Genomic DNA, 26,769 nt, shown 5'->3' on the forward strand with positions numbered 1-26,769 from the left:
AGAGGGAAAATCTGAGATATAGCTTTACACGGACTTTCTGAAGGGCATTTAAAACCCAAATTAGTATCCCATCCATTCCCATCTAGTCCAAATTTACTATTGATTACTTTATGCCACAATGAAGAAACCTCTAGCGGAAACAGCCAGAGCCATTTATTAGCCAAAAGAGTCGTGTTCCTAGACACCAAATTTCCAAGACCCAAACCACCCTCCCTCTTAGTCCTACAAACCACCTCCCAACTCACCAAATGATCCCTAGAACCCGCCTCTCTTGACTAAAGAAAATCTGTCATAATTCTTTCAATCCTACTAGCTACTCCCTTTGGAATTTTAAAAATAGAAAGAAATTACGATGAAATATTTGATCCTTATTCAAATGAATAGCACTTTTACCATCACAATGAACTATAGTCTTCTCACAACAAGATGTGAGCTCGCCAATCAAACCTCTTAACCATATAGCTTCCTTGACTGCCTTTGTTAATTTGATGTATTTTTCCTCGATAGTGGATAACATAACAACATGTTGTAGGCTTGCCTCCAATGTTCTTTATTTGGATTAGCCATGTACTTGCTTACAACATTAACCACATGTGATATGTCTGGACGGGCACAAATCATAGCGGATGTTAGACTTGCAATTGCATTAGAATAAGGAACATGTGACATGTAATCACTTTCTTTGTCTAATTATGAAAACAAAACAAATAAAAAGTTCAAAACGAGAAGGAAGTTGAGTGCTAACTGGTTTGACATTTGTCATGCTAGAATGCTCCAGAACTTTCTCAACATATTTGTTTTGTGTCAAATACAACAATCCTTTCTTTTGATTCCTATGAATTTCCATGCCAAGAATCTTCTTGGCTGCTCCAAAAATTTTCATTTCAAATTCCTTGGCAAGTTGGGGTTTTAACTTGTTGATCTCAGGTTTGTCTTTAGAAGCAATAATCATATAATCAACATTAACAACATTTAAATAAAATAAGATTTCATATGAGGAAAACCTGTCATTGTTGGGACACATATGAAACAAGCATGCTGAATCCATCACCCAATGATTTTTATAGCATGCATCATTGGTTGTGGAAAGCACAAATTCAGAACCTTCGAATTTGTTATCGAAAACATTAGCTTTGGCTTCTTTCTTAGGCTTTCTTTAATTTTTGGCCTTGTTTATTCTCTTTAATCTTGTTTTTCAACTTGTAATAGTCATTCTTAATTTTCCCTTTCTATCGATTGAGTCTCTTGTCAAGGGTGATTCTGTCATTGACCCTTCTAGTGTGCCTTGCCACTTGACTAGGGAGTTGAGTACATCATCCACCTGTTCAGAGAGGAGTATGACAATCTTGTTTTCATGGTTCAACAACTCCAAACTTAGTCTTCTGCATTTGCTAAGTACAGGTGTACAACAGGGTTTCTTGTCTCGTCATCCTCTCCCACAATCATGGATCCTATTGCCTCTTTCTGTATGTTATAAGTAGTTATAATTTATTTTAGTCCTTCAAACCTTATAATTTACACAAGCATACACTAATTGATAATTGGATTACCCTGGTTTCTCGCTATTGCTATATTCTTTTTCTTGTATTCCTCTTTCATCTATATTGCATGTGCCTGAAGTTTCCTTGAACTTCTTATTATTAGTCAATTTAACTAGACCTCATAAGTCGTAATTGTTCCGTAACCTTCTTCTTTCTCATTGTCTTATTTAGGACCTATAGATGTGGTAGACGATTGGCCGAGGGTTGGAGAAGGATTTGTACTATATGAGGGACAGGAGATTCCATCATCTTGTTTGGTAGTATATTCCATGGGCCTTTTACCTAAGGCTACAACTTTGGTTGTTAGCCTATTTGAAGCACCAGTAATAGTCTCCAAAGCGTTTTCTATGTATTGTACCCCTACCGGATAACAACTCCACCTTTGCAGACAATTCAACATTGGTCACCATGATGCAAAATTATATGATGCAAATTGCAAAGCTCATTTTCAATTATTTAAGAACAATCTTCAAGTCACCTTTAATCTTGAGTATCACGCAGAAATGAAACAAATTCACTAGAAAAACTCACAAATGCAGCAATAAAACCTGATTTTTGACGCTGGCAGTGACAATTTCAGGGTTTTGTGGCAAATTATTGTGCTTGCTTGCAAAGTATCCACAACAAAATATCTCCTTGCAGGTCAAAATATTGTGGAGAAAATCCAAAATCTCATGGCTGAAGCAATTTTTTTGTGAGACTGGAAATTGCAGAAAAGGAAGTTTACCAGTTGCAGGTTGCTGGCGCGTGTGCCGCCAGCAAGGGACCTTCAGCGATGAAACTCCAGGCGAGGGTAGATTAGGGAGTGAGGATTGCAGTGATGGCTGTCGTGTGATGAGAAAGATCAGGAAGTTAGAGTTTTGAAGGGCCGTCGGCTGGGAAGTATTTTTCCAGCGTGTGGGAGTCCTCCAATGGTCGGATGGAGAAGAAACTTCAGGGTCCTAGGGTTTCGAGGGGTTCTGTTTTTGTTGTTGTGGGTGATGTTGTAAAATCTAGGATAGAAATTAGGATTTTGAAAAATGGGACCACTGGAATTTTCGAATTTGTTTGGAAACTACAAAACTGCATTTTCGTTTTTTTTTTTTTTAAAACTGAAAAGAAGAATCAGGGAGAGAATGATGGAAGGGAAACAGAGAGAAGAAGACAAGAAGGAAGAATGAAGAAGAAAAGAACAAGAAGATGGAAGATTGGAGGAATTGCTGGACAGAGACTTCTGCGAGTAGAGGAAACAGCAACTGAATTCAGAAATCAGAGAGTTGAGAGAACTATGGGAGAGAATTAAGAGAAGAAGAAGAAGAGAAGAAGAATAGGGCAGAATGCTGCTGGGCAGCAGGGGATTGTGGAGATCAGAACAGAGAAGAAAGAGGAAGAAGAGAAGGAAGGAGAAGAGAAGAGACCAGTGAGGGAGAATGGGTGGACTGAAATGGAAGAATGGACATTGTAGTTGGGCTCTGATACCAAAGGATGCAGGAGCAGCATCAAGGTTCTGCAGCAGTGGAGAAATTAGAAGAGAAGAGGAAGGGAGGAGAGAGGAGAAACAAGGTGGGAAACCCACATTCACTTCAATTCAAATTCATCAACAACTAACTGCATCATTGCTTTCACACACTATTTATAAGAAAGCCTCTAAATGCATGAAATTACACACATGCCCCTAAAACAACATTGCATTACAACATACCCCTAAAATACACAATTACTACAAACAAGCCCCCAACATACATAATCCTAAGACAAGCAAACTACACATACTTAAACAACTAACTAACTAAGAACATTGGGTTTTGTACCCAATAAACCATTCACCCTTTTCTTTGACATAGGCCTCTTAATTGGGTCGAAATGATCCATCCAAACACCTGCTTCTTGTTCTCCATTTGTTGGTAGATCAAGTTCCTGTCATGCATCTTCAATTTCTACTTGTTATTGGTTACTGGTTATGTGGTATTATTTTCTACTTTAATAAATAAGAGTTGGTGACGTTATTATGGTCAATGTCTACTTGTCATATATTATAAGTAAAGGGTAGAGAGGGAGATTTATCATTGTGATTAGGTCTTCCAAATTATGCAACACTTTAACATGGTATCGGAGCATGGCCTTGAGACCAAAACCCTAATTATCGCAACCACCACCAACTTGAGCCCTAAACCCTAAATCCTATGCATTTTTTTACCAGAGTAGGAGAATTTCTAGTAGCACCGCACAGGCCTGAAATGGCCCATCATAAGCTAGAAGACACAATAGTCACCGGAAAGTTCCTAGGCAACACTTCAGGTTCATGAACACCAAGATCCCTTGAGATCTTAAAAAGCCAGCACCATAGCCACCTACAAACACTGTAAAACTTCCCAGAGCCCCTAAAAAATTCACTGATTCCAACCAGTCTTGAACAATCTTAATTCTGTTTCTGTTTTGCATTTGATTTAAGGCATTTGGATAAAAGCAATCTTGAACCTGTCGTTTCTGGCATCAATGTGATAGACAGAGATGAGTGTCGTTGTTTCCAGAAATAAGGGCAGAGGTGGTGGCATGGAGGTGATCCCTTCTGCCATTGACTCCGGTGAACCAAGGCACCCTAGAACTCGTTTCCTGCAAATCTACAACCTGTAGTTTTCGACATCAGTAAGGCAGATAGAGGGACGAACTCCATTTTGGCAGCAGTGAGGGTAGAGTCGATGGTATGGAGGCAGTCTTTCATCGCTCCTGCCATTGGATAAATTGGTTTGGTCGTTCAAGATCACCAGCGGCGAAGGACCAAGTGTGGGGGTATGGGTCTGCACAAGGAAATCAATTTTGTGGTCTTCAATGATTGGAGTGTGCAGGAAAAGTGCATGTAGATGCACATAGCTGACACCTTGTGTGTATATAGATATACTGTTAACATGGTTCGAAATCGCGGTAGCGGGTAACATCGTGTAACGGTCGCGGGTGTCGCGGGACGCGGGTGTTACGTAACGGGAAGTGGGCGTAACGGCTGTGAATATTTTTCACGCATGTACAACCATGCCAAAATCGAAAAATAAGCTTGAAATCCATTAATGCATGATTTTTAATGAATTTTGACAACCTTCATTCAACCTACAAATGCTTTTTAATAGGCATTATGATTTTTATATTAATTTGAGTGCGCTGCTTACAAAAAAAGGCATATTTTTTAAAAGTTTGCATTAGTTTAATGGGTAAAAAAGATGTAGAAATGTAATTAAAATGAAGAATCAATTGATTAAAGACATAAAGTTACTTAAAATGAGTCAATAGACCCAATAATTTATATTACAATACAATAATTTATATTACAATTTACAATTTAAAAAAATAAATATGAAATTGTAAATCTTATAATTTAATTATTTAAATGGTAGTGTACTTGAGTCACTTGAGACTTGACTAATTGTGTAGAAATTAGGATTTATTATAAATTTTAGATCTAATATTAAATTATTAATAGTCAAGGTATTTAAAAAAATAATTATGTAGAATATTAATTAATAATTTTTTACTAAATCTGTACTCTAACTCTCTATCTTTATAAATTTTATGTTTTAATAATTTTATACTAATTTTTTTATTTTAATTAATAAATTCTACTTATATAATCATTTATAAATTTGCATACTAATTAAATAATAAATATAAACTGAAATTATAAAATAAACTAAATTATTAATTTAGAATAAATTGGTAATTTACAATTACATTAACCAATGAAGTAGAAGAACTGAACAAACATGCCCACTCCCGAGTCCTGAGTCCCCACTGAAGTTGCGAGAGAGCTGCAACCTGCAAGCCCCCAAAATTTGGGGGAATCGAAGGCTTCAAAACTTATTTTTGGAGCTGCGACTGCTAGCCTGCGAATGGAGGCGACCTGCAGAGCACAGCTCCTTCAAGCGACAAATCGAAGATTGGAAGCTGATTTTTGGGTTCTTACACTGGACAAAGGAGATGAACTGACGAAGAGGGAAAAGTCGAAACACCTTCAAGGGAAAAATCAAACACCTTCAAGACGAACTGCCAGTCTGCTGACCTGCGATGGCTGCGAACTGCGAAGAACATCTTCAAGGCAAAAATCGAAGCTGATTTTGGGGATTTTGAAGCTTCAGATCCGTAGATTGAAGCTGTACGAAAGAGGCGAAGAGTGAAAGAGGGAACAGCACAACAAATTGAAGCTTCGAAGCTGCTTTCGTTTCTTTGGAGGCTTCAAATGAGGAGATCTAAGCTAGATGATGGAGAGAGACACACAAAAGGTATGCAGTAGGGTAAGGGGCTGTCGGCTGTAATGTGTCGTAACAGACGTTACGGGTCGTAACGTTAGTGTAACGGCCGTTATGGGCCATTACGGTTCTGTAACGGCCGTTATGCACGTGAATTTTCTGCTCACCACTAATGCGGGCTGTAACGGAATCGGAGAGATGATTTTCCGTTACGTAATGGCCGTTACGCTACGTAACAGCCGTTATTTAATACCATGACTGTTAATGGTTATTTTGGTCATTTAGCATTATTAGTATGTGCTAGAGTTATGATAATAAGTGTAAGTTAGGGTATTATGGTCGTTGGTATTGACATATATTATAAATAGAGGGAGAGACCTATCATTTAGGTTAGGTCATTCAATTCACCAAATACCTCAAGATGGTATCAGAGCAAGATCCCACCTAAACCGTAAGCCTCATAGCCACCACCAAAACCAAACCGTAAACCTCAAACCCACCACCAAAATCAAACCCTAAACCTCAAACCTGTTGATGTAGAACATCATATGCTCAACCAAAGACCAGAAAACAGTCAAGGAGTTGCCAGAAAAGCTCAGTCATCGTCAGAAAAAAGGTGGACACTGCTGTCCTTTCAGGAATCAGGAACTCAAAGAAACTCTCCATATTTTTCTAAACTGACCACATAATCCTCCACAGAACTTTTTGATCTAACTGTCTGCCAAATTTCACTGTCAAAGGGCCCCCTGCATGCCACCACGTGCCGGCTGGCAGCAGCAACTTTGACTCCATGCACTGGCATGGAGAGTGTTCTGAGCATGTTTTTTACTAACTTTTTCTACAATGCCCCATACATCATAATATCAAATTGTTTGTCTAGTATTTTGTTATAAAATTCAATTTTTTTTATTGTTCAATCGGAGCACTTTTTAATGGTTTTTTGGCACTGTTAGAGCTGTGTGCTGGTTTCCTGAGGCTGTGTGTAAGCATCTTGGTGCTGTGGAAGCCTTCTGCTGGTTTTGTTGTGACTCGTACATGGGTGGCCACCTTGTTTGTGGTTGTTCCAATTCCAGTTGTTTGCTACCATTAGGGCTGTGTTTTGGTTTCGTGGGGCTGTTCTAAGCTTCTTGGTGCTATGGTAGCCTTATGCTGGTTTATTTGTGACTCGTTTGTTGTGGTCTCCTTGTTTGTGGTTGCTCCGATTGTTGTAGCTAATAATCTTGTTATCATTGGTCTAAGTTTGTGAGTCATGGGATGGAATCCCGAAATCCTAAAAGGATGTTTTGCTTGTTAGTCACTTGTTTGAGTGAACCATGTACTCCAAGAAGAGGAGGAGTATTCAAGGTTTCTGCAGCGTCAATAATCTCAACAAGCATCTTATCACATTGCATCTTTTGCTCAAAAATGTAATCCTATAGTTTGTATGTCATCTAGTATCTCTCCTACCAGTCCTTGGGTTATTGACTCTAGGTGCAACCAACTTCTTTTCTACCGTCTAGTATCCTAAAAATCTACCTCAAGTTACTCTGGCTTATGGGTCCACTACTACAATTAAGGGGATAGGAAAAATGAATCCTACTCCCTTCATCTTTCTTTCTATCGTTTTGCACATTCCTAAACCTCCTTTGAATTTCATGTCAGTTAGGAAGCTTATAAACTCACTAAATTGTTTTGTAACTTTATTTCTTGATTATGTGGTTATTCAAGATTTGAAGATGAGGAAGAAAATTGCCATAGGACGTGAGGCTCATGGACTTTACTATTTTGAATCACTCTCTTCTCCCATTTCTTGCGGAGCCATTGTTACACCACATCAATTACATTTTTGCGTTGGTCATCCGTCCTTGGGACAAGTTGAAACAACTAGTTCCTACCTTGAGTTCGACATCTAATCTTAAGTGTGAGTCTTGTCAGTTGGGAAAACAAAATCATGTCCCCTTTGCTTCTTGGTCAACGAACAAGCAGTCAGTCCTTTCATGCTAGTGCATTTTGAAATTTGGGGCCCTATCGCCTTAGTCGTGTCCCATTGAAGTTGGGTTTCAATACTTTGTTACATTTGTTGATGACTACTCTAGGATGACTTGGTTGTATTTTTAATGAAAGATTGTTTTGAGTTTATTTTTTTGCCTTTTGTTTTCAAATAAATACTTAGTTTGAAATGCTAGTCAAAATACTTTGTAGTGATGATGCAAAGGAGTACTTCAGTGCCCAATTCCTTATCTATATGACTAATTTTGGTGTTATCCATTAGTCATCTTGTGATCACACTACGTAACAAAATGGAGTTGCTAAGCAGAAAAACAGACATATTTTTGAAGTCGGTCAAACCTTGTTGTATATCAAATGAATGTCCCCAATGTTTTTTCGAGTGATACTGTACTCACTGATTGCTCTCTCATTAATAAAATGCCATCCTCTGTTCTTCGTGATAAAATCCCATTCTCAGTTATCTTCCGTAAGGCTCCTTTGTTCTTCCTTCCTCCTTGTGTATTCAATTGTGTGTATTTTGTCCATTAGTTAACTCGAGGAATGGATAAGTTGGATCCTCATGCTATCAAATGTATTTTTCTAGGCTATTCCTATACTCAAAAGGGATATTGATGTTATAGCTCAACTTTACATCGATTCTTTGTCTCTAGTTATGCCACCTTTTTTGTGTCTACACTATAATATTTTGATTCCTTGAGTTTTCTTGACCTTGCTGAGTCCTTTCCTCTGCCTTGCCTTTAAGATCCTAACCTATTATCTATGCTCAATTCCTACTTCTTCATCTAGTTTAAATCCTCATTGCTTGGATCATCCCAATTTGTAGGCATACACATGGCGACTCAAGGGAGAAGAGCATGGTTTTAAATCGTGGTCATGGGTGTTGCAAGACGTGGGAGAAGCAAATGTTATGTAACGCGAAGCGGTTGTAGCAACCATGAATTTTTTTTAATGCATGCACAATGTCATGGTCCGACTATTTTCACACCCTTGTGAAGGGCCGTGCGGCGCTAGTTAAAGCACTCTTGCTTAACTAGTTAGCCTATTGTTTACCAACATTCATCCACGGAACACTTTCATTAGCATTCATTCAAATAGTAGCGGAAACAGTAATCATTTCATGAAAGTTGTGGCAAGCAAGCAGTAAACATTGAAGCAAACGTAATTCATTAACATCACCTCCGTTGACATTGTGTGCTTAGCGAGGGAAGCAAGTAGGCTAAACACGTTGACAAAAGCTAGTGAGCTTTACAATGACTAATGAATACTCTCCCTCCCCTAAAGAGCTTTCTAGGCCATTCCCACTCTAACACTAGGAAACATCAAAGTGACCGAGGAGTCACACTGCCATATTTGGCATACAAATAAACTACTAGCAGAAAATAACCCTGCACTAGTATTTACGTGATGGAAACGCATCCCAAGTACACGAGACAAGCAGTCATAGGAAAGCATAATGCCCTGAACAAGCTTAGCTAGTGACATTCTACCCCACTTATGTGGTCAATGTCTTCGTAGACTTTGGCGGTAGGTACACTTCAACTTTGTCCACGAATGGTCATATCTTCCGCTGAAATCCAGCTGATTTCTTTGTCATTAAGGCATTTCCACTTCACTAGGAACTTCTGCTACTTCTTCCTTGAGGATATGAACTTTTGGGCTGCAAGGATCTCTTCAACTTCATGTCTATCATGTGGCATTGTCTTCAACTCTGCTCTGTTTGACTGACTTCTGCTCAGATCGTCGGTGTCAGTGTTGAACGGCTTGAGGCAGCGGACATGAAACACATGATGCACTTTCGTTCGGTTGAAGTGCTGCGGTCTTCTTCTCCCCTGATTTGCCCACTTCTTCATCTGCTTAGAAGCTTTCTTCAGATAGACTCGGGCAAACTCTGCATTCTCTCTCCATTCTTTGGTGAAGATGTACGCTTTGAGACTCTTTCGTCTGTACGACTTGCCCACTGTGTAAGGTAACAACGGCTGCTGGCCTTTAACAAGCTCAAAAGGGCTCTTGTTGGTTGTTGAGCTCCTTTGGGCGTTGCCACAAAACAGAGCCACATCAGGTAGTTGCACGCCATTCTTTTGGTTGTCGTTGAAAAAATGGCGTAAGTATTCTTCATCTGTCCGTCTGTTTGTCGGTGATAACTCGAAGAGATGTCAATATGTGACCTGGATATCCCGAAAATTTTGTCAAGAAGTTGTCAGTGAACATTAAGTCTCGGTCACAAATAATAACTTGGGGAACACCCCAATGTTTTTCAACAGTCACAAAGAACAATTGTGTCGTCTCCTTTGCCGAACAGTACTTTGGTGCGGCCATGAAAGTACCATACTTCTTCCGCTCCCCCTTGTCTTGTTGGCAAGTGAGACAAGTTCTGGTATCATCAACCACATCATCCCGCGTGTGCGGCCAACAATACCTCCCCAGTAGTCCTGTCATTGGATTCATTCTCCGCGAATACCCCTCAACGAACTTCCTGTAATATCTAGTAAGACCAAGAAAGGAATGCAACTCCATCACTGTCGTGGGGATCTTCCGTTCTTGAATTATCCTTACCTTCTCCATATCCCTCCGAATACGACCTTGTTTAACCACATGACCAAGGAATTTGTTGCTCCACTGAGCGAAAGAGAACTTCCCTTTCTTCACATACAGACTTTTTCCCCTCAGCTTGTCGAACACCTTCCGTAGATGCTCTTCATGTTTCCTCTGAAACAGCACTGATGCTCCCAACGGTGCTTTGGAAGGGCAAACACATCCCGCTTCCAATTTATCAAGTTGTTTCCCCAACTCTACTATATCTGAAGGCGCCATTCGACATGACACTTTAGCAGGTGGTTTAAGTCCTGGCAACAACTCGATCTTATGCTCCACAGTCCGTCGTGAAGGCAAATTGTGAGGTAGCTTATCTGGCTTCACCTCCTTGTACTCATCCAACATAGCTTGGATGGTCGTAGGCACCAGTTCTTGGCCTACTTCTTTGTCTATCACCACTGTGGCTAGACGTGTCTGCTCACCCTGATCCAATTTCTCATTGAGTTGTATGGCTAAACGGGACTTCCCAATGTCTCCTTTCATCGCAACGACTTGCACCATGCACGAGTGATCTCCTATCAGACACAGAGAACCAGTCAAAGGCATTAGCACTGCCCTCGTCTCCCTTAGGAATTCCATTCCTAAAATGATTGGAAAGTCATCCAATGGCACCGCTGTGAAATTCGCATGACCTTCCCATTGTCCAAGCTTTACAGTCACTTGTTTGGCTACTCCTAGAGTAGGCTAGGCTATAGAATTAACTGCTTTCATGCATCTTGTATCCTTCTCTAAGGATATGTTGAGTCTCCATGCTTCCAACTGTGAAACAAAATTATGAGTAGCCCTCATATCCACCATAGCGCGGGTACTCTTCCCATTTATCCTCAAGTGCACAAACATTAACCCTTTTGCTCGTGTAACTTTCGGTGCTTTTGCTTGCTTTTCCAATGCGCTTACCAGTTGCATTGAACCTACCCTCGGGGCATTATCCTCTTCCTCCTCGCTTTCCACCACTTTTCCCGAAGTGGAAGCTTGTAAGGCATTGAGTAATCCCTTGTGGTGACACTCACTCACTCTATGAGATCCACCACACAAGTAGCTCAAAATTTTACTCTTCTCCTTTCCATTGGGTGTGTTGAACCCTTGAGACGACGAAACTTCCTTTGAGGTTGATGATTTAGAGTCGGCTCCCCCACTCTTGGGTTTGCCTTTCTTGAAAGACTTTCCACTGTTTTCCTCTCTGCCAAACCGTTTGGATGAAGTGGTATCATCACCAGCGTAGTCAGTCAAGTGTTTCGCAACAGCTTGTGCAGTGGATAAGTCTTGAACTCTTTGCCTATGAAGTTCAGTTCTTGCCCATGGTTTCATCCCCTCTTGAAAATAGAACAACTTGTCATTCTCCAACAAATCTCGAATATCCAACATCAAGCAGAAATTTATTTCACATATTCCCTGATTGACCCCGTATGCTTGAGATCTCTCAGCTTTCTCCTTGCATTATACTCAACATTCTCAGGAAAGAATTGGCCTTGAGCTCTCTCTTCAAGTCTGCCCAACTATTGATTACACAACTTCCATTTTCAATTTCTTTGTACTTGGTACGCCACTGCAGTTTGGCGTCACCAACCAAGTATATGGTCGTAGTATCCACTTTTGCCTATTCTGAGGTCATCCTCACAGCGCGAAAGTACTGCTCCACATCAAACAAGAAGTTCTCTAAATACTTGGCACCACGGGCACCCCCATACATCCCGGGTTCTGGTATCTTGATCTTGCTAACTCCCAGAGTGTTGGAGTTCCTCATAGCAAGAACCATCAGATTCACCTTTGCATCCAGATTAGCCATCCGGGCCTGCAAAGTTTCCACAGTATGGTGAAAGTCCTATGACATTTCATTTTTCAAACTTGCTTGATGCTGGTGTGATCCCATCACTTCATCAACAAGTCCCCTCAGTTGGGCAATCCCGTTGGCCATATTGTTGGTTGTTTCTTCAACCTGTGTTTTTAGCGCGCTGATCCTCTCAGCATTGTTTGGTGCCATGGTCACTCACCAAAGCTTTCCAAATCCCACAACGAAGGTAACTGAATTCTCGTAGAAAACTAAGCCTTGGATCTGATACCTAGTGTCACGGTCTGACTATTTTCACACTTTTGTGAAGGGCTGTGCGGTGCTAGTTAAAGCACTCTTGCTTAACTAGTCAGCCTATCATTTACCAACATTCATCCACGAAACACTTTCATTAGCGTTCATTCAAATAGCAGCAGAAACAGTAATCAATTCATGAAAGTTGTGGCAAGCAAGCAGTAAACATTGAAGCAAACGTAATTCATTAACAACACCTCCGTTGACATTGTGTGCTTAGCGAGGGAGGCAAGCAGGCTAAACACGTTAACAAAAGCTAGTGAGTTTTACAATGACTGATGAACACTCACCCTCCCCTAAAGAGCTTTCTAGGCCATTCCCACGTTGGCACTAGGAAACATCAAAGTGACTGAGGAGTCATACTGCCATATTTGGCATATAAATAAACTACAAGCAGAAAATAACCCTACACTAGTATTTACGTGATGGAAACCCATCCCAAGTACACAAGACAAGTGGTCACAGGCAAGCATAATGCCCTGAACAAGCTTAGCTTGTGACACACAACCATGTCAAAATTGAAGAATAATGATGGAATCCTTTAAAACATGATTTTTAATGATTTTTGACAGATTTATTCAACATACAAAGACTCTTTAACTAGAAACATGATTTTTATATTAATTTTAGTGCATTGTTTACATAAAAGGTCATATTTATTTATTCATTTTAATAATATTCACTTCTTTAATGACTAAAAAAATTAGAAATGTAATTGAAATTGACAACCAATTAATTAGAGACATAAATGAGTTTATATATATGCACATGACTAATCAATATCAATATAATATTGCAATACAGGTAGGTAATTTAGGTCCATTAAGCAAATTTATACTAAATAGATAGTAGTCTTCCTACATTGTAATCATTGTATTTAATGGTTACATAAATTTTGTATATTTTAGCAAATTTAATTTTAAAATTTTTAATATTCAAAATAACAATAACTAAGCATAGCAATTTGGGCCATTAAGGATTATGAAATTTAGGCCCATTATGCAAATTAATCAGTTAAGCTATAAGCAATATTAATCATAGTAAAATAGCAATTAAGCATCAATTATTAAGAATTTAAGTTATTTAAAAAATAAAAATATGAATAACTAAGTTAACGAAGTAAATTTTAAAACTTAGTTGACTAGAATTCTATATTGATTGTCTTAAAAACATAATTGTCTGAAATAAATGAAAATTAATATTTGGCATTAAGCTTCAGATTTCAGTTCCTTAACTTTCTTAAGTTGAAAAAAGAAAAAGGAGGGGGTGTTAGGTTAAATAAACAATACATGGTTGAAGTGGGAGGGGGGGGGGGGGGGGGTAAATAAATTATGCATGTTGGCAGTGAACACTGGAAAAACCCACAAACTAATGAAGAAAAGCAGCAGTACTTGCAACATTAAAAAATGGAGGATTTCAGCCATCTCTTCAAACCTACTTTGGACACACCCAAATCCAAGCTTCCAGCTTGATTTCCTACTCAGAACTATTTAATTTGCTTTCACAAAAAAACAAATTTCCTCCCAAATGGATAAAATTTCTGACAAAAGGAAGGGGAAGCATGCACTCTACCTTTGGAGTTCGGGTTTCCAAAATTTCAAGTACAAACATCTATTTATTTTTGCAGATGTAGAGCACTAGATCTTAGCAGGACAGGACGTGCTTGGGGGAAGGGAGAAATGTAGCAAAAGGCAGACAAATTGGGAAGAAATGAGGTATTTTCTAGCATAAAGGCTATTGGAAGGTGCATCTGGTGAATGGTGCATAATGGTCCATTACAGCTCATAACCGAAGTGTGATGCTTGTCATGGAAGTGTAACAGCTGTTGCAACTGTGAATTTTCTCCACACCGTAATAGCAGTCTGAAACGGTACCAGCACCTTAATTTTTCATTACGTAAAGGCTGTTATTTAAAACCATGGAGGAGAGTCTCCTCAAGCTTCTACTTCTGCACCTCTAGTTCCCTCGCAAGATGATCCTATTCCCCTTAATGTTGACCCTCATATAGCTGTTTGAAAAGGTAAACGCACTTGTTCCCAACATCCATTCTATAATTTTTCTTGTTATGATTTGTCGTCACCCTTGTTTTACTGTTTTATTAGCACTCTATCTCCTGTTATTCTTCCAAAATCTATTTCTGAAGCTCTATCCATTTTTGGATGGAGGACTGCAATGGTTGAAGAGATGCATGCACTCCGTTATAATGATACTTGGGCTTTGGTACCTCTTCCTCCTAATAATTTTGTGGTTGGTTGTCGTAGGATGTACCGTGTGGAAGTCAATCCTGATCAAGGTTGTTAGAATCAGGATTCTAAGTTGGATCGTTGGAGGGGTCTGCAGGATCAAATCTTAGAATCAGATCGAGAATTGTAAGATTCTACTTTCAATGTAAAATAAATATTAAAAAATTATATATTTGGGACTATATGACAAGTCTTAAGACTAAAAAACTTGGTTAGTAACTTAGTAAGTATAAGAAGTTAAAAATACAATAAAAAGTTCAAACAGTAAAAAGAAGGAAGAGAAGAAGAGCAAGAAAAGGAGAAGAAGAAGGAGAAAAACAGTGCTTACTATTGAGTCTTTTCAAGAAACAAAAAATTTGTTTCAAAGCATACCTCTGCAGCTCTGCTTGGCCAGCTGGCTTGGCTCTTTTCTTGGCTGCTGCTGATCAAACAAGAACTCTGTTGCAAAGGACTGATGTGTTCTTGTTGAACACCAAAGAAAGAAGAGGACTGAGGACTGAGTTTTTGTCGAACCCCAGGAAATCTGGTTGTTGAACACCCAAGAACTGTTGATCAAACAGAAACACCGCTAGCTGCTGCTGATCAAACACCAGTCACCAGATGGAGGGCTCTATGGTTGTCGAACAGGAGAGAAATTCAGGTGCTGGTTGCTGAATTTCAATGAGCAGGTGTCGAACTCCAGGGAAGTCAGGTGCAGATTCTGCTGATACTGTTCACTGAAGGGAGGCTGGGAGCCATGTTGCCCCAGTTTTAGAAGACATTGGACCAAACATAAACCTTTTGGGGTTTTTGGGCCAATAAAAACATGTATTGGGCCACATTTTTGAAGCCCAAAAAGGGAAAAAATCTCAATCGAGGTAACAGAGTAGGATCTGTACGATTCTACTTACGATTCTGATTTTATGATTTTACCGATTCTTTTACGATTCTACCACGATTCTACTTGATTCCTGATTGTTGTTGTGACCTAGATCATTTGGTTGAATTGGATTGTAGAATCGTACGATCCTACGATCCTGATTGCGATTTTAATAACCATAGTCCTGATGATTATATGGCTCGTTTGGATTTTTCAAACAAATTCTCTCTGCTAGGTAAACATGCCTAAGTGCATTTGTTCACCTCCTTAGCCACTACTTGTCATTGTGTGAAGGATGCTTTCTTACTTGGTGATCTTCTAAAGGAGGTCTATATGGATCAACCACTAGGTTTGTTGCTTAAGGGGAGTCATGCTCAGTATCTCAGCTCAAGAAATCATTATATGGTTTCAAACAATCTCTTAGAGCATGGTTTGGTTGATTTAGTGCTATAGTACTTGAGTTTGGCCTTCGATGGTGTGCAGTAGATCACTCAATATTTTATCATCATACTCTATCCGATAGGATTTCTTTTATTGTATATGTGGATGGTTTTGTGATTACTGGTGATAGTGATCAAGGCATCTAGGACCTAAAGCTTGTCCTACAAACTAAGTTTCAGACTGAGTACTTGGGACCATTGAAGTACATCTTTGGTTTAGAAGTATTGAGATCTCGTATAGGTCCCGTCTTGTCATCGAGGAAGTATGTTCTTGATTTTTTAGGTGAGATTGGTCTGTTGAGATCCAAACCTGTTGATAACCATGGATCCCAACAATAAGTTAGTTCTAGATATGGGTGATTTGTTGCCTAACCCAGGTCGATATCAGAGATTTGTTGGGAAGTTGAATTATCTCACAGGCACTGGATTGGATATCTTTTGCAACAAGTGTTGTCGGTCAATTTATTGATTTTCTAAGAACAAGCCACTGGGATCGGTAACTTGCATCTTAAGATATCCCAAAGGTGCATCTAGCAGAGGTATCTTATATTAGGATTAGGATCAAACACATTTAGTGATATACAGATGTGGACTGGGTCGGGAAAAGTTTAGACAGAAGATCCACAATCGGGTACTATATCTTTGTTGGTGGTTATTTGTTTTTTTGGAAGAGTGAGAAACAAATTGTGGTGGCTAGTTTAAGTGTTGTGTCTAAGTATAGGGCCATGGTTCACACTACACGTGAACTTGTTTGGTTGAAGAACATGTTGGAAGAATTGAGTTTTCTAGATTCTCAGTCTATGAAGTTGATGTGTGATAATCGAGCTGCTATTCATATTGCCTCCAAACCGGTCTTCCATGAGTGGACAAAGCACAGTGAGGTTGATTGCCACTTTGTTGAGGAGAAACTTGTGTTGTGTAGAAGCTCATCATAAACACTCATGTGAAGTCTGATTTGGAGCTTGCTGATTTATTCACAAAGCCTTAGGAAATGCTTGAGTTAAATTCATTTGTGACAAGCTAGGAAAGTATATGATATATATACTACATCTTGATGAAGAGAATTGTTATTTTGGTCATTTAGCATTATTCGTATGTGCTAGGGTTATGTTATTATGGTCATTGGTATGTAATTGACATATATTATAAATAGAGGGAGGGACCTATCATTTAGGGTTGGGTCTTTCAATTCACCCAATACTTCAAGATATGCATAGGGTGGGAAGGATTGGAGGTGTCCAAAAATTGGAGTGCCTATTTGTTAGTATTGATTGATGGTGTAGTTAGGCAACCAAAAACATAATAAACTGCGCTCTGCTCATGAGTTATTTGGCATGTGAGCATGTTTGTGTTTTACATTGCAAGACTACCAAATTAAGAGAGTTTTCTTATATAGCTTTGATTCACCTTATACTGTTTTAGCACTAATTTTTTAAATGTTTTCAGACTTATGTGTACAGGAGACCCATTGTCTTTCCAAGGCCTCTGTTCTTTGCAACTGCATTCATGAGCTTCTTCTCAGTTGTTATTGCATTGTTTAAGGTAATAGCTCTTAATTTTTTTTAAAAGAATGTTCACAGTGGTGAGCAGGTAAATAGTAATTCACAAGAATGGGGGGCTCAAAATTAGTGGACGCCAGAATTTAGTGCTCTTAGAAGTAATTTTTTATGTGAAAAGGCAATATGCGCTAATGACATCCCTTGGTTATGAATCTGAGGGTATTATGTGGAGCTGTAAACAACCTTAGGAAAGTTGCCCGACATGCTTCCGTGTCGTGTGAAGTATGATGTTTATTCTTTATTTATATGAAGAGAAAGCAGACTATTTTGAGCTAATGTGCACTATTTATGCTTGTTTGGTTGTCTATATTTTAGACTTAATTTTTTTATTCACTTTTAACTTTTCATGAATTGTACACAGGATATACCTGATATTGATGGAGATAGAATATTTGGTATCCAATCTTTTACAGTAAGATTGGGTCAAAAGCGAGTAAGTTATCATTTAAAATTTCTTAAATTCATGTTATCTTGCAGCCTATCGAGTGGTATTTTTATTTGTTTGGTTGTGCAAAATCTTTATTGGGCAGGTATTTTGGGTTTGTATTTTGCTGCTTGAATTAGCTTATGGTGTTGCCATTTTAGTTGGAGTGACATCTTCCTGCCTTTGGAGCAAATTCATCACGGTAATGTGATCAGCTTCTTTATCCATGTAAAAATCTTCTGCTTTAGAATTGTTGTAGTTAAAATCATATCTAAAGCTGAGAAAGCTTACATCCATACTTTGAAACAAAAAAGGATAGCAGTTTTGAATTTGTATTGCATAATTCAGATTCCTTTGCTTACTGGTAATTTTCTATGCAATAAAGGAAGAACCATAGGGGAGAGAGAGAAGAGAGTTTGTAATTACTTGGATGTGCTACTCTATTCTCACTATATACATTAGTAACTGTAAGGGACATGGAACCACAAAAACAGCCCTCTTTTGAATTGGTGATCATGATTTTGAACCTGTTTTTTACATGACCCCAGTTAACTGAGACAGGGGATCCATTGTAAACAACTTTGTGCTGCACAAGTTGTAACATATTTCCTCAAAGCATAAAAATCTACCATGTCCAGCTATAAATGTTGTGGTTGGGGAGGTGGCTGCAGGAAGAGAAACCAGAAAAGTGACTTTACATATATTTATTATTTATAACTGCTTGTAATATTAACAAATACCCATAGCACCCTTATGAAACAGCCTCTCTGCGTAAAAGCTGGGGTAAGGTTGCCTACACTGTGACAACCCTCCCCCCTACCCTTGCAAATTAGGGAGGCTTGGCCTGGGGATGCCCTTTTATCCTTTTTACCCTTATGAATAAGCTGCAGGATTAGAACTCTATAGTGATAGAACCCTGTAATATTGTATGTGCCCCCCTCAAGTTGAAAACCGTTAGATTGCCACTTCACCTGAAAGCTTAAGCTGTTAGGTTGTGGGCAAACAATGTATAGCAGGCCTTAAAGTTCCCCTGCATGTGCAGCACAGTAACATGTGGAGATATAAACTAACAATAAACAACACCAATTATAGAGTAAAATAATTCTTATCGGACAAACAGTAACTGTGGGCAAGAAGACTAGAACTGAGGATTTCCTGGCAACCTGCTCTAATACCATGTTAGAATACCACTTGTGAAGGATAGAGTGGAGGATGGGTGCTTATGTACATGGTTGGGCCTAAGGCCTAATGGCTTAAGATTTTGGGTCAAAGTTGGTGCTTACCCATGTATATCAAACTGGGACAAAGACTCCCTAGTCCTAACAAGTGGTATCAAACCAGGTTGCCAGGAGGTCCTGCATTCTAGTTTTTTGCCCTGCATTTATTATTTGCTTTTCAAGAATTATCTTATTCTCTATAATTGATGGTGTTTATCATTTGTTTATATTTCCATGTGCTGTCAAGCTGTACGTGTGGGGAAGTGTTAAGGCCTGTGTTGGAAAGTTTCCAAATTTAGCCAGTCAACTCTCCTTGATTATAGGAGAAATTTTTGTACTTATGTAAATATTCTTAGGAGATATTCTAGGAGATTTGTTAGCAATTGTCATTCTTTCCTTTTGTTATTTTTTCCTTTATTATTTTTTTTCCTTTTAGATTATCCTTGTAGTCTATAAGACATTCAGATTGTAACTTATTTTAAAAAATTACTATTTCAATTCTTCTCCACTTCTAGATGGTATCAAAGCCTGGTTTTCTTTTCCTTTGAGCAGTCATAGCCTCTAGAACCTAGGCCTTATTGCCTTCACCCTGTTCAGCCTCCATTATGTTTGAAATTTTCGAAACTTCCACCATGGCCAGACCTGAACCTGTGGTCAACACCAAAACTGAAACCAAAGTAGCCCACACTAAACCCTATTTAGTCCAAATCACAAATATTCGTCTCAATGAAGCAAACTTCTTGAGATGGTCTCAGTCAATTCGAATATATTCGTGGGACAGGTAAGATTGGTTACCTTATTGGTGAAACCAAGGCCCCTGACAGAGCAGACCCATCATATGCTATATGGGATGCTGAAAATTCCATGATTATAGCTTGGCTTATTAATGCCATGGATGAAGATATTAGTGCTAATTACATGTGCTATCCTACTACAGAAGAACTCTAGGATAATGTTAGTCAGATGTATTCTGACCTTGGAAATTATTCTCAGATTTATGAATTGTAGCAAAAAATTGGTAAGACCCAACAAGGGGAAGACAATGTGACTAAGTATTTTAATGTCCTTAAGGGACTGTGGTAGGACTTGGATCTATTCAATGACTATGAATGGAAGAGCCTTGATGATTGCAACTACAACAAGAAGATGGTGGAAAATGCAAGAATTTTTAAATTCTTGGCTGGACTCAATGATGAGTTTGATGAGGTCAGAGGGAGGATTCTTGGTAGACAACCTTCGCCACCAATTGGAGAGGTATTTTTTGAAGTGAGACGTGAAGATTGTCGTTGGAATGCTATGCTAAATAAAACAGGGGCCGATGGAACAGTGGAGAACTCAGCTTTGGTTGTTGCTAATCCTACTATTTTGGCTGTTGCTAATGCCTTTGTACAATGGTTATATCCCAATCAAAAATCTCGAGTATGGTGGGACTTGTAATAAGCCACGCCATACTTGAGAAACCTGCTAGAAACTACATGGAAAACCAGCAAATTGGAGGAGAAGCAAACCTGGACCTGGAAACAACCAAGTGATTCCTAGAGCAAATGAAGCCCAGGCCAATGTCCTAAGTTTAGAGTAGATGGATCAACTTCTTCAACTGCTGAAATCCAATCCGATATCTGGTACTTCTATTGGTTCCTTGGCCCAAACAGGTAACATGCTGAGTGCCTATTCCAGTTCTTTAGCCTTTGCACCATGGATTCTTGATTTAGGTGCATCTGACCATATGACTAGTATATCTCAATTGTTTCAATTTTATTATCTTTGTCTGGGGTAATAAAAAGGTTAGGATTGCAAATAGGAGTCTTTCATCCATTGCAAGAGCAGGTTCAATTAGAATTTCTGGGAAAATAAAATTAAAATCTGTCCTTCATGTTCCTAAACTTACTTGCAATCTTCTGCTTGTTAGTAGATTATCTCGTGATTCTAATTGTCGTATCATATTCTTTGATTCTCATTGTGAATTTCAGGACCAAAACTTAGGGGCGATGATTGAGAGTGCTAGGATGATCGATGGCCTTTATTATTTTGATGATACCCTAGTTAGCAATAAACAAGCTTAGGGCTTGAGTGGTAGTACTAGTTCAATCCCTGTGCGTGATCAAATAATGCTTTGGCATCTTAAATTAGGGCATCCTAGTTTTTCTTATTTAAAATATTTGTTGCCTAGTTTGTTTAAAAATTTGGATTGTACTTCTCTTCATTGTGACGTTTGTCATTTATCAAAAAGTCATCGAGTTCCTTATAATTCAAAAGGCACCTTTTTATTTGATTCATAGTGATGTTTGGGGTTCCTCTAAGGTTACTACCTTATCCCGGAAAAAATGGTTTGTGACTTTTATAGATGATCATACTTAGATTTGTTGGTGTGATGAATGGAAAATATGAAGTTGAAATATTATTCAAGAATTTTTATAATATGATTGAAAATCAAATTCACATAAAAATAAGCATACTTCGTACGGATAATGGTATAGAATATTTTAACCAAGTTTTGGGAAATTTTTTGAAAGGAGGAGGGATTCAACATTAATCCACATGTTGTGACACCCCAAAACAAAATGGCATCGCTGAAAGAAAAAATCGTCATTTACTTGAGGTTCCATGGGCTATAATGTTTTCTATGCATATTCCAAAATATTTGTTGGGGGATGCTATTCTAACTGCTTGTTACCTTATTAATAGAATGCCTATCCGTGTGCTGCAGTATATCACTCCTTTGGCATGCCTAAAAAAAATCCTTTCCTGATAATAGGATAATTTTTGTTCTGCCTCTAAAAGTATTTGGATGCACTGTTTTTGTTCATATTCTAGCTCATCTTAGATCTAAGCTTGATCCTAGGGGTGAAAAATGTGTGTTTCTTGGATATGCTCCCATTAAGAGAGGGTACAAATATTTGAATCCAAAAACAAAAAAATTCACATCATAGTTATATAGTATGGATTTCATTTTTGTTGAAAATTAGTCTTACTTTAACCAAACTTATCTTTAGGGGGAGAAAGAGAGTAGTGAAGGTTAGTTTTGGCAAACTTCTATACCAATGCGTAATGTTTTCCTTGACATTGACTTCCCTCTACAAAACATTCAAGGAACTGAAATTTTAAATAGTTAAAAAAATGGAAATCCCAATCTGTCTGTACAAAGCATTAGGGAATCACAAAAAGGGGGAGAATTGCTATAGAATAATCCCTCTTCTAAACTTCGTGTTTATATGTAGGAAAGTTTCAAATCTGTTTAGTCAACTTTCCTATTTTTCTAAGAGAATCTCGACTATAAATGTGTGAATATCCTAGAATATTTAGTTTCCTTAGAAGTTAGCGTCTTCTGTTCTTTCCTTCTATTCTCTTGCTGTACATCTATTTAATAGACCTGTACCTATGTTACAATTAATGAGAATTATTTCCACAAGAAGCTATCTCATTCTAGATGGTATCAGAGCTAGGTCCAGCTCTTGGCCTTGTGTAAACCCTAGTTCCCTTGGCAGCTCCAATTTGACCCTAATCTCTATACGGTTTTCTTTTTTGTTCAACTCTACCCTAATCTCTTCATGGTGATGGCATGGCTTGTGAATGCTATGGATGAAGAGATTAGTGCTAATCACATGTGCTATTCTATTGCAAAGGAACTCTGAGACAATGTGAGTCAGATGTACTCTGACCTTGGGAATTACTCTCAGATTTATGAACTGCAGCAAAAGATCAACAATACTTATCAAGGAGATGGCAGTGTAACAAGGTATGTCAATGTTCTTAAGGGCCTATGGCAAGATCTGGATTTATTCAATGATTATGAATGGAAAAATCTTACTGATTGCAATCACAGTAAGAAGATGGTGGAGAATGCAAGAATTTTTAAATTCTTGGCTGGACTTAATGATGAGTTTGATGAAGTAAGGGGAAGAATCCTAGGGAGGCAGCCTCTACCCCCACCCGGGGAAGTATTTTCTGAAGTATGATGAGAAGATTGTCGAAGGAGTGTGATGATGAAGAAAAAGGAGGATGAGACTGGAAAATTCTACTCTACTTGCTGCCAATAATCTTGCTCCTCATGTTGCTGGTAACACAAATTTGGCTATTGCCAATATTTCTGCACAGCGACCTTACTCTAATCAAAGGAGGTTGGAAGATAAGCCTCGAGTATGGTGTAACTATTGCAATAAGCCACGCCACACTTGAGAAAATTGCTGGAAACTCCATATAAAGCCAGCAAACTGGAAGAGCAACAAATCTGGATCCTCTGGTAGCAATCATGCAGTTCCTAAAGCCAATGAAGCTAATTTCCTAAGTGCTGAGCAGGTGGATCATCTTCTTCAACTGCTGAAATCTACTTCTGTCTCTGGTTTTCCTACTGGTTCATTGGCCCAAATAGGTGATAACTCTAGTGCCTACCCTTGTTTCTTAAATCTTGCACCATGGATTATTGATTCTAGTGAATTTGATTACATGACCAGTACCTCACAATTGTTTCAAACTTATTCTCCTTGTTCTGGTAATAAAAATTAGAATTGCAAATGGAAGTTTTTCATCCATTGCTGGAACAGGTTCTGACCAAATCTCTGAAAAAATAGAATTCAAATCTCTCCTTCACGTCCTTAAACTTGCTTGTAACCTGCTATCTGTTAGTAAACTCTCACGAGATTCTAATTGTTGTGTCATTTTTTTTTATTCCCATTGTGAATTTTCGGACCAACTCTCGCGGAGGATGATTGGCAGTGCTAGGATGATTGATGGACTCTACTACTTCAATGAGACTTTATTCTACAATAAACAAGCTCAGGGTTTGAGTAGTAGTATTAGTTCTGTTTCTGTACGTGAAAAAATAATGCTATGGCATCTTAGACTAGGTTATCCTAGTTTTCTCTATTTAATACATTTGTTTCCTAGCTTATTTAAAAAACTGGATTGCAATTCTCTTCATTGTGATGTTTGCCACATATCCAAAAGTCACCGAAGCACTTATCAATCAAAAGCTTATCATTCTTCCAAACCTTTTTATTTAATTTATAGTGATATTTGGGGTCCCTCAAAAATCAATACTACTTTTGGTAAGAAATGGTTTTTTACGTTTATTGATGATCATACACGTTTGTGTTGGGTGTACTTATTGAGTGACAAATCTGAGGTTGAAAAAATGTTTCAAGATTTTAATAATATGGTTGAAACCCAGTTCCAAACGAAAATCAGTATCCTTAGAACTGATAATGGTACTGAATATTTTAACAAATGTTTAGGAACGTTTCTTTCAACAAAGGGTATTCAACATCAATCTACTTGTCGTGACACCCTACAACAAAATGGCATTGCTGAGAGAAAAAATCGCCATTTGTTAGAGGTTGCACAGTACCAAATGTTTTCAATGCAAGTTCCTAAATATCTATGGGGTGATGCTATTTTAACTGCATGTTATCTCATTAATTGAATGCCTACTCGAGTGCTAAAATACATCACTCACATAGATTGCCAAAAAAAACTGTTTCCTACATGTCAGATAACATCAGACCTACCACTAAAAGTGTTTGGATGCACTATTTTTGTTCATATACGTACCAATCTTTGATCCAAGCTTGATCCTAGGGTAGAAAGAAAGGAATTTTTGTTTCCCAACGCAAGTATGTGCTTGATTTACTTGGAGAAATAGGTCTGCTAGGGTGCAAAGTAGCAGAAACACCTATAGAGCCAAACATAAAACTCCAACCAGCTAAGGTTGAAGAAGTGATCAACAGAGAGCAATACCAAAGATTGGTAGGGAAACTCCTTTATCTCTCTTATACACATCCTGACATAGCCTTTGCAACAAGCGTGGTAGGTCAATTTATGCACTCACCAGGACCTGAGCATTTTGATGTTGTGTATAGGATTCTAAGGTGCCTAAAAGGGATTCTAGGTAAAGGTTTATTATTTGGAGGACATGGGAATTTACATGTTGAAGTATATTCTGATACAGATTGGGCTAGAAGTATCACTGATAGAAGATCAACTTCTGGCTATTGCACCTTTGTTGGAGGAAACCTAATAACATGGCGCAACAAGAAACAAAATGTGGTGGCAAGGAGTAGTGCAAAGGCAAAATTTAGGGTTGTTGCTTATGGAATTTGTGAAGCACTATGGATCAAAAGGTTGCTGGAAGAATTAAAGGTTACTAATTCACTACCAATGAAACTGTATTGTGACAATAAAGCTGCAATAGCTATCACTCACAATCTAGTTTTTCATGATAGAACTAAACATTTGGAGGTAAACAAATATTTTATCAAGGAGAAATCTATGTAATCTGTCTGCCATATATCTCGACAACTGAGCAAGTAGTAGACATACTAACAAAGGGACTACCGAAGAAATAGTTTGAAAACTTCATTAGCAAATTGGCCATGGAAGATATCTTCAAGCCAGCTTGAGGGGGAGTGTTGGAAAGTTTCAAATCTATTTAGTAAACTTTCTTATTTTTCTAAGAGAATCTCGGCTATAAATGTGTGAATATCCTAGAATATTTAGTTTCCTTAGAAGTTCGCATCTTTGGTTCTTTCTTTCTATTCTTCTGTTGTACATCTATTTATACAGACCTGTACCTATGTTACGATTAATGAGAATTATTTCCACAAGAAGCTATCTCATTCTAGATTATGCTAGAGGCAAGTATCGTTCTAATACGAAGGATCATCTCACAATTTCAGAGCAGAATCAATCATCACTTCCAAAAACTGGTCATTTGGAAATCCTAGGTAATCCTTCTACTACACTTCTAGTTAATCAATCTACTGACCTTGATGTACCTATAGTCGTTAGGAAAGGAGTTAGAACTTGTACCACACACATCATTGCCAAATATTTATCATACCATAGACTCTCTCATAATCATATGGCCTTTACATCCTACATTTCTCACCTATTTGTTCCAAGGACCATTTAGGAAGCTATGGATCATCTGGATTGTAAGTTAGCAGTTCTTGAAGAGATGAATGCACCATGGAACAACAGTACTTAGGAAATTGTTGATTTACCAAAGGGAAAGAAAACTGTAGGTAGCAGGTGGGTGTTTACAGTTAAATGCAAGGCTGATGGCAATATAGAGAGATATAAGGCGAGACTTGTTGCAAAAGGGTTTACACAACATATGGAATTGACTATCAAGAAACTTTTGCTCCAGTGGTTAAGATAAACTCAATCTGAGTGTTACTCTCCTTAGTTGTACATTCAAACTAGCCCTTATACCAGTTGAATGTAAAGAATGCTTTTTTAAATGGAGATCCAGAGGATGAAGTGTTTATGGAATTACCACAAGATTTTGAGGTAATCTTGGCAAAGATAAGGTATGTAAATTGAAAAAATCATTGTATGGGCTCAAGCAATCTCCGAGAGCTTGGTTTGAGCACTTTGGGTAGGCTATAAAGGGTCATGGTTACAACTAAGGTCAAGCTGATCACGCCATGTTCTATAAGCACTCAAGTGAAAGGAAGGTTGCTATTCTAATTGTCTATGTTGACGATATTATTTTGACATGTAATGATAGTAAGGAACTTGAGAAATTAAAATAGATGCTGCTAATGAATTTGAGATTAAAGACTTGTGACTTGAATTATTTTCTCGGCATGGAATTTGCAAGGTCAAGAA

At 38.3% G+C, this 26,769-nt stretch overlaps 1 protein-coding gene across 6 annotated transcripts in view; it reads left to right on the forward strand.

The window, feature by feature from the left end:
* Positions 1-26,769, forward strand: part of LOC131166097 (homogentisate phytyltransferase 1, chloroplastic) — an 86,522-nt gene that overhangs the window by 27,476 nt on the left and 32,277 nt on the right. For all 6 annotated transcript variants that reach the window (XM_058124372.1, XM_058124373.1, XM_058124375.1 and 3 more), the window contains 3 exons: positions 17,408-17,503; positions 17,882-17,953; positions 18,051-18,146. In XM_058124372.1, coding sequence (XP_057980355.1) covers positions 17,408-17,503; positions 17,882-17,953; positions 18,051-18,146 — 264 coding nt within the window. The remainder of the gene's footprint in view (positions 1-17,407; positions 17,504-17,881; positions 17,954-18,050; positions 18,147-26,769) is intronic.

This window comes from Malania oleifera, chromosome 10 (assembly GCF_029873635.1).
Source record: "Malania oleifera isolate guangnan ecotype guangnan chromosome 10, ASM2987363v1, whole genome shotgun sequence".
Taxonomy (NCBI): domain Eukaryota; kingdom Viridiplantae; phylum Streptophyta; class Magnoliopsida; order Santalales; family Ximeniaceae; genus Malania; species Malania oleifera.